This window comes from Opisthorchis viverrini (assembly GCF_000715545.1).
Source record: "Opisthorchis viverrini unplaced genomic scaffold opera_v5_217, whole genome shotgun sequence".
NCBI lineage: Eukaryota > Metazoa > Platyhelminthes > Trematoda > Opisthorchiida > Opisthorchiidae > Opisthorchis > Opisthorchis viverrini.
The window spans coordinates 855799-864918 of record NW_008751876.1 but is presented as its reverse complement, the minus strand read 5'-3'; the positions used below and the strand labels follow the sequence as shown (position 1 = coordinate 864918).

The 9120-nt window shown below is 45.4% G+C and overlaps 3 protein-coding genes across 3 annotated transcripts in view; 2 read left to right on the top strand and 1 right to left on the bottom strand.

Moving 5' to 3' along the window:
- The window catches only part of T265_14579 (hypothetical protein), a gene marked incomplete at both ends in the record, with an annotated part of 39326 nt that extends 39066 nt beyond the window's left edge, over window positions 1–260 (top strand). The window contains one exon of the mRNA XM_009174271.1: window positions 35–260. Within this exon, the coding sequence (XP_009172535.1) occupies window positions 35–260 (226 nt within the window). The remainder of the gene's footprint in view (window positions 1–34) is intronic.
- A 1661-nt stretch (window positions 261–1921) lies between these two features.
- T265_08457 (hypothetical protein) overlaps window positions 1922–9120 on the bottom strand; it is a gene marked incomplete at both ends in the record, with an annotated part of 134808 nt that continues 127609 nt past the window's right edge. The window contains 2 exons of the mRNA XM_009174264.1: window positions 1922–3665; window positions 6703–7493. Coding sequence (XP_009172528.1) covers window positions 1922–3665; window positions 6703–7493 — 2535 coding nt within the window. The remainder of the gene's footprint in view (window positions 3666–6702; window positions 7494–9120) is intronic.
- T265_08458 (hypothetical protein) overlaps window positions 4354–9120 on the top strand; it is a gene marked incomplete at both ends in the record, with an annotated part of 70167 nt that continues 65400 nt past the window's right edge. Inside the window, one exon of the mRNA XM_009174265.1 lies at window positions 4354–4390. Within this exon, the coding sequence (XP_009172529.1) occupies window positions 4354–4390 (37 nt within the window). The remainder of the gene's footprint in view (window positions 4391–9120) is intronic.

The following is a 9120-nucleotide window of genomic DNA, read 5'->3' as shown; positions in this document are numbered from 1 at the left end:
TAAAGAGTTGAGCCTAAGGAGCTAGAGGATAAAGGAGGAAAGCTCGAGAAAACTTCACCGCCGTTCACGAAAGGAATAGAGTGAAAGTGGCAAGTAGAAAGGTACAACCATTCCTCGTAGGCGCGGAAAGATCCTCGAAAGATCATCAGAGTCCTGGAAGGAGTGGACTGGGAGCGCGGAAGCTTAGCAGTCGATGGCAAGGTCCGTTTGTCGTTACCGACCGCCGGGGAACGTCTATACAGTTCAAGACGGTCGGGGAATGAAAATAGTAAATGGGACTCAGCTTCGTGAGTGACATGATACACACGAAGGGTGGTCGAATAGATCAGTTGTTGGGGCCGATCAAATGGAGGCAAGTGAAAATCGGTGGCATCCGAACGACCTTTCAGAGAGGTGTAACGGTGGATACTACTGAGCATGCGAGTGTTGGGGCCGATCAAATGGAGGCAAGTGAAAATCGGTGGCATCCGAACGACCTTTCAGAGAGGTGTAACGGTGGATACTACTGATGAAGCATGCGAGTAGTATGAGGTTTCCTCGTGAACCCGCTTCGCGTCTATTGAAAAGTGAAATTTCTTACGGAATTTGTGGTACTGCTTTGTAGCATTCGTTTACATTTGAGTGATAGTCAATGAGTATCCGGGAAAGTTCAGGGATACGTCCGAGAAGACGGATATTCCGTTTTTATAAACAAGGTGCATATGAGAATTTTGCTTCCCTGTCCAATAGTCTGTAACTGTTCAGTTGGTGTTTCCCAATAGACACCTCCGCAGTGGAGGCCTTCTTCCTTTCACTAATAGCTGTTCAATTGTAACACTTCTGGTGCTTATCTATCATGTCACCCGAAGGAAATACGAGGGCTAAAACACTGCCAGGTTGCCCAAGCCTAGATGGGAGTAGTCGAGGTTGGGTTCGTACCATGAGCCTTCCGGTCAGTAAGTCTGCATACTAACCACTGGGCTATCTTGAGCTTCACCGGTTGCAGTGTTTTCGGGCTCGAGGTTTTTGTCCCCAGCTCAGTTGATTGCACTGATCAGCCTTGTTTTTGTACGGTTTTTGAGGGCAATGCATGCTCATCGTTCCACCATTCTATGACAGTGCTTCCAGAGATCCTACTTCAGTTATTCTAGTCACTCATGTGAGACTGACAACCTCATTCTGGAGAACACTTTCAATAGCTCTCATAAAGAGCCATAGTGATGCCATAGTGAGTCCGCGGAATTTGAAAGCGATTCACTTTTAAATGATCTGTAAATATATACTCGCCCTAAACGGTTGACTCCAGGTTTCTCTTGAGTGGATCGCGAACCAGGAAACCTCAGCCCTCATGAAAGACATCTTACCGCCTTCCCATGCACCACGAATCCACCATTTTGTGTTGCTTGGTGGTTGCTTGAAGGGTACCTCCACCCTAGACACCTGCCTTGTTATCAACGTTTCCACCCTATCGCGATTATTGCTTTATTCGAAAGTCATCCGTCCAACCTAATGGTTAACCAAGAACAACCGTTTACAAAATCAATGTTGAAAATGGAACTTCCATTGGTTGATTGCTTACGGTTTTTAAGCCAATTGAAAGCCGCCATAACGCGAGAGGCAATTCGAAGGAACGTTAACTGATTTCCCTCAACGAAAGCAAGTTCGTTGGCAAATTGCTCACTCTTCTAAACATCATAAACACGCCTTTCTGGTTCTGCTTATGAAAAGCTTGACTGCTCTTGAAAGTGCTGTATTTTGTGGCACAATAGACGGAAGACATGTTGAAATAGGATTCTGTACAAAGTTTCCGACAGATTGGCATGTTAACTACAACACCGACATAGGAAATAATCGTATTTCACGAGTCAGGAGACCATACGAAAACCGTATCACAATTTTTGTATCAAAAATGGTGCGGAAAAAGTTAGGATAAAAACGTGCATTACATTTCTGGTCCTTGAAAGGTAACCACCACAATACTGTCGTGTTCTACCTCTTTCTCTTCCTGTATGTTCACAAACCCTGGCTGGCATGTGATCAAACGCCCATCTGCCAGCGATACAAACAAATGTATGCCGTCAAACAGATTTCCGCTCCGCGTGAAAGTGCAACTAAAGCGGAAATCCAACACGGAACTCTTCATATCTAAGCACCGAATCGGAGCCAGGCTAGTGGCTGACATAATAACTAGGTGACCACTACTTGTCCCTACGATTAAGTGTTGAGTTGGGCAGGAGGCGAAGTCTGAGTCACCCTTCATTTGTGTCGGAGTTAAGTTCGAAGTAAGCATGATTCGCGTCACTATAGTGTTAACCTTTTTCTTATCTGGTAATTCACTGAAATCGGAAGACGCGGACAGAACGTACTGACGAGTTATCAGTTCACCGTGAGTTCTGAAAAGTCCTACCCAAGGACCTAGTTGTCCTGCTGTAGCCTCACCAGCTTTAGCCAAATTTCGATCAAACGAGGTTTGGTTCCATTGTAGATAGATGTAGCCGGTCTGGGCTGAGATCAACATGTGTTCCGCCCGATAGTTTCCGGAGGAAAATTTCTGTGTTTTCTTCTCCCATTCTTCTGCCGAGGTGTCAAATAAATCTGAGACTGTGTCAGCTGGGTCAAACGACACAACCCTTGACCAGCTGGAGCGTCGTACGGAATACAGGTAGACTAATTGACCACGACGTGTTGCTGCCAAGGCTACGTCCAAATTCATGCACAGCGCGACTGCAGTTACCGCGGCTCCGGTGAAATCAGTGTAGAACAGCCGAACCAACTTCGCCAGAGGTTTGGTTTGCGGTAATCCCAAGAGGGTAGGGAAGTAGGGGAGCCCAACTCTATGATATACGGATGTCATGTCGCCCGGAAGTGATCGTGCAGCTTGTAATTGTACGAACTCTCGATGCGAGCGCCAGAAGGATGGTAGGTTTGCCTGAGCGAACGGCTGTTTGTCAGCTGTTGTGCACCCAAAGGTTTCTTCAGAGTGTATTTGATGTTCTTCAACTCCTTCCGGCATAGGAAATAGATTCAAGTTTAATAGCGGATCCAGCGGACCTTCGGCTGTAGCTTTATGCAATTTGAAAGCCCTCATATCTTCTTCCTCATTGCAGGCTAAAAGATCCTGTGGATAAGAAAGCTCGGTGCTGTCGAAATCTGCTAACAGCTCTTCCTGTGCTGCCTCGGTATCGATGTCGTTGGGAGGGCAAAAGAGCCAGACGGCACAAGTTCCATCTTTACTTCCCGTTATCAAAAATCGTGTGGACATTTGTCGATCCACCACACATGAGCTGAACGTCTGGCCTGTTGATGTGGCAGAAGCGTTCTGTGCTGAGCTTGCAGTCGTAGAAGCTCTTCCGAATGCGGGATCAGGGCGGACAACAAAGCTACTGACATCTGCCAGGCCATCCACTGTATCGATTGCCAGACAGCTGATTGTGTTCGTGTGTGGACTAACAAGCAAAGTTTCGAGGCGGGATTTTTTGACGTTGTATACTGCGAGCCGATTATCCCACCTCCCTGCAGCGAACAACCAACACCCGTCAGCGCTCGTGACAAACAGCTTGGATCCAACTAGAGGGGAAATCATTGACGAAGCTTGGTTTGCGGTTGACACGCAGCAATCCGCAGTCTGTTTGTGTTTGACCCAAAGAAGATTGCGATCTATCGGTCCAACACCGCATAGTGATCGACTGCAATAAAAAAATGACGCGAGACTGAAGTGAATACACAATTCGTAAAGCGTATCTCAGTGAAAGCGTGAATGGATAACAGTTCTACACTTGCTCTAAAATTTTGGGGTCCACATGACATCATTGCCATAATATGATATATTGGCAAAATGCTAGTGAAGCTGTCAATGTTCCCAATCACTTTTCGTGCGCTTCATTGTTATGACCGTGCGTGCGCTAAAGTATCGTCCTCTCATCTAAGACCTCTCATCTAAACGAGCTGTATCTAAGGGTGTTATACATATCAAACTTTCTTTTCTTAATGTGATTCAGTTTTGTTTGGATGAGAGCGTGAGATGTTGACCCTGTATGTCAGTCCCATCTACCGCACCGCAGCACTTATTCTACATGGCTGAGACATGGTAAGCCCGCTGTTAGCTCACTCAGTGCAGGGGTAGTAGGGCGTTTCTTTCAGGCAACCAGCATCTCCATACTTATGGAAGCTGCCTTCCATCGAGGAGGGAGGGGCTGGAAAAGGTCGAAAATCGCGCATTGAAAATCGCACATTCTGATCGCCCAGTGGTTGACCACGACCGTCGGTGCATTATTCTGCACGGTCGAAATCCTTTTAAAACCAGAGGCCGGTGCTACTCAGAAGGCACCTACTGTGCACAGCCGCACTAGGAGTGAGAGAGTAATGTCTTATTCCATGCGTCCTTGGACCCGGCCGGCCTCCCTGCAACCAAGTACGTCAGGGACGTTGAGGCATCGGCTCCGGGAAGTATTCCACAGGAAAACCCCAACAACCGCTACCACGCGGTTCAGACTTTGGATCAGAGACTTAGGGGGCGGTCTCCGAACAAAACCCTACATATTACCACTGCATTGTGGGTCAGACTTTTGAGTCAAAGGCTCAAGATGGGGTACCTCAGCGAGACCCCTTCTTCGGCTTCCCGCTTAGCGGTGAAAAGACTTTTGTAATTCATCAAGACCAACTTCTCGCTCTCTTTTTGTTCAGTTTTGTCGCCGACACTGCCGTGGATACCAGGAAGCTAATTATTAAGTCAGTATAGAAATACCAACAGGATTGTATTACGCGGAAGGCATCTTTCAATTATCTTGTAATCACCTGTCCGCACAAACTACTGTAAACAGACTGTGGGCCCCTTTTTCGACATCCGTCTTGCACCTTCAAAGTGTAGAACTTCGCATCCACTTCTCTCTTGGACTTCCAATAGGGAGCTTAGTTTTATTTATCGGCTCACTCATATCACCAGCTGCATAAGCCATGATTGTCAATGCGTGCATCATCGAGCCACAAGCACCGCCCAGTAACTTGTATCACCTGTGAAGTCATAATCGAATTTCGCTGAAGCTGAAGGGCCATGCATATAAGGCTACCGTAAGGGTGGTTCGACTTTGTGCTCTAGAAACCGGACTCCTCCGATTCGAGAAATTTAAACATCTCCGAATGTCCGATCAACGATGTTGCAGCACAGTATGTCTTAACTGATGACAAAGTGTACGCAATGAATAGAAGCTTAACTGGGCATATAGTAACCGATTGGAATCGCCAGAGCGATAAGTGAAACTTATAAAATTGAGGTGATTAAAGCATGTTCCATGGATTCCCTATCAGTGTTTATAGAATAAGGCTTTCTTTTTATTTCTAAGCTATTGTTGACGGACGATTCACTGGGATAAGCCAAGGCATGCCAATGTAGAATGAACGTGACTACCGAGTGCTGTGGCATTTTCGCCATTTCTGTTCGATGCTCACGTGGCCCTCCCTGACCATATTGGCGGGCGTGCTGTCACTTTCAAGCCAAACTGGGGAGCTAAAGTTTACCTGTCATCTGAGCTGGGTATGTTAGGATGAAGCTCGCGAAGAACACCGAGTCACTCCCGCTCATGGCGCCTAACTTCAGTAGGATACTGAGGCGTGTCTATTTCAGTGCTTCTTAGGGTTGCAGATGATGTATCCTTGACTGTTTTCTCTGAGAACACGGGACCTTTTTCCACTTACTCAAACCTTACCCCTGCATTTCCGTACTTTGCTGTCGTCCTTCTAGATGCTGAATGACAGTTAAGTTTGTATATATGTGACTTGTGTACTTCCATAAATGATGAAAACGAGTACCTTCTCTGGTCTGTTGTCCTTACGAAACCGAACAAAAAGCGCACGCCTGGGGAGCGTTGTTCACCCGCCGCTCGAAATAGATCACAGGAAATTTTTTCCAAGTGAAAATACTCCGCCTTAAGCATACACATGGAGTTATCAGATGCAAAGGCAAGCGCGCAAAAAACAGCAAGCCAAGCTGTTTGGAAACTACATGATGATAACGTTTGCTGCAATATCCATGGCATTTGGTGTCTTCTAACTACTACGCCCTATTTGTGGGCGTTTATGGATCCCAAAGAACCCCGGGTGTCTCATGACCACTTCGTAAGGCATAATATGCTCTGCATTAGCATGGCGTTTAACCTCGATTCAGTTTTATACCGGCAGGTATTTATGTTGAACAGAAGATCGTGCATCTCAGTGCAGCCATGCAGATGATCCATATCCTTTTTCGGGACTTCAGCATCATTCGCATCTCCGGGACCTAATGCATTCGATCGTGACTTACTGACAGCGGTGTAAATCAAGCTTATCCTTCAACCATTCAGGCACGTGACTACATATTGGCCAGTGTCTATTTATGGAATGGAACGGTCATCCCACTCGTAAGGTTGCTTTCTAATCAGAATGCCCACAGTCAGACGGTTCCAAGACCTTAGGCTACAATGAACATCTTATTAAACGTTGACACATTGATTTCATTTGAAGCTGCATCAGCAACGCTGCTGGAAAATAAACAGAGTATGCAGACTGGGCGGATTGTCGTAAAACTTACCTGTCTGTGGAGGACCATTCATTTTGAACTGTGTTGTCACATTGGACACCGCCAACTAGCTGCTGGCATTTTTCTGAAAGCATATATTCTAATCTATCTATTCTGTTTTTTAGTTTATCTCATTACTTGAGATTATTCACATATACGATGAGGAAACTCACTGTAGTAGGTTTTTACTGCTAAGCTGCAACTGGAATAAGTCCAGTGGTTGGAGTGAACACCTTGTAGTAGGCGGTAGGTTTCTCAGCCGACTAGGGCGCCACAAGTACCTGCTGATGATGCCGCATTCATCGATTGCTAGCAATAAAGATACCAGGCGATCCCATCTGTTCGGTGTATTTAGAACCTCGTCATCCTCTACCATCAGTGTTTGACTTCCGAAGCTAGTTAGGCGTCGTGTGGAAAGCGGAATGGGTATCGCATCTGGCAGGCGAGGTATCGACCTTGTTATCCGGTCTCGGTTTTCTTCGTTGGGGTTATAATCTGAAGGAATCCGTGCCGCTGGAATTACAGCCAAACACACGATAAGACTTTCAGGTTTCGCATCGGACTTCTTCCTGTGACCCAGTGGATATAGACGACAAAATATGCCAAATTTTACATTGCTCCATCGTGAGTCTGGATCACATGGAAAGCTCCATAACTTGTTGGAAAGGGGGATGTCACTTTTTCGAACCCCCAGCGTCTGAGATGTCTCTTCCTCAGTAGCCACAGTTGCCCCTCCTGATATTGCTGAAAGTGTTCTACCTCCGAACTCACCCTCGGCAGTATCTTCAGGTCCTTCATTCTGGTTGGTCTGATCAAAGTTTACAGCACTCACGTGCCGATCACCGGTGAATCTTTGCTGTGAGTCGTTGTAGTTGGCTGCTAGCAGACTGGTAAGGGGAATCCTTTGTTCGTCCAATACAACTTGAAGCCAAGCGTTGTAGGTAAGTCGTTTGGGGTGTGGATTCTGCGGCACAAAAATACAATCACAAGATATTTCCGAAATAAAATTAAGGATTATCCTCCAATAATGTAGTTAGGGCACAGCCAATCTAGTAAATTATACATGAACAGTAAGTTGCTTTATGCCGTAAATATGAAATTGCAGACTGACGGTATCATCTCATGTCGCTAACCACGTGTTCCACAAAACTAGTCTGTGGCAGTTGAAGACTAGTAACAGCTGTGGATGGGGTCATCAGATGGTTTCGTTTGAATGGCTAACAGCCGATAAAGACCCGATCTCTGTTTCCTGCGCACATTCAGTTTTCTATGACTCTGATAATATAATTGAAGTGAGATCACCATGAGAAAAGAGATGGTTTACTCCCTCCGCGATAGTATCTTCTAGATGCATCACTGTACCCAAAGTATGCCTACCGAAATGAGCATGCCTGCCGATGGTAGTTAAAAACCACTGGCGACCCTAACATACCTGGCCAACCAGAAGAATATTTAAGCTCAGCCGGATGCACCAGCCAAACATACGGTGCCAACTGGCAAGTACGCGTGGACTAATTGAAAGTAATCAAGCGACTGGAGCACGTTATTAATAATAGCAATAATAATAAACAATAAAGAACGGCAAAATGATTATTTACACCAAGTTGTAACGTGATACCCTACTTCCAGACAAATAAAACACTTTGATAAGTACTCTTTACATACTCTCTCTTTACTCTTACACATGGATAAACTCAAGATCCTAAAAGGATCTTCAGTAGAACCTTCTGCTCCCGATTGCAGCCCCACTATTTTGTCCCCATTCAGTCGACCAAAAATAACACGGGCTTGTCGTGCATATTTTCAAAAAAGTTAGTGTTGTTATCTGTGAACAAAACAACCGAGGACAAAAACGCCAAGGATGGCTATGTTATACTTTTAAAGCCTCATGTATTTGAGTATTCTCTCCTTTCTTGGACTCCTGTACTACGGAAGCTGGGTTGATCAAAGTACTCTAGCCAGGATGTAACAAGCTTTCTTCATTTCTTCTTGGTGCATGGGGTATAATAACATGAGATAAACGCACTATTTATGAGGTTGCTGAGAAATTTTCGGCAGCTCAGGACCATTTTCGCTTTTCTTGGGGCCCATCTAGTAGGACTGATCACCGATTTTCTGTCAACTCTATGTTGCAACTGAACCTGACTTGCACGAACTTCGACAAATACTCCCATTTGAATACCAATGTGGTTTTCACGGAAGATTCACCTGAATCCCGGCGATATCTCTAACATCTTATTGACTGAAACACTATACCGTCTGGTGCGGCGAACATCATGAACGAGAGGTTCAGTTAAGATTTAGCTTTGTCCGCCGTTAGCAATCATCTCGATTTTTAATTGAGTGCTCTTCGCCAATTGCGTACAATTTAGTATTAAAAAAGAACATAAGGTCAATAGAAACCTGTGGACTGCGCGTACCATTTTTCACCCCAAGAAGGGCGAAAATGATAGTTGGTCATCAAAGTGTCTTCAGCAACCTTATGACTACTGGGCTTCGTCAGAAAAAAGGCATTATCGCAGCACTATTGTTCACTGATACGGTGTTTTGGACTATAGTTTAGGCCAGTGTGAGAAAGAAAATTAAAAGTA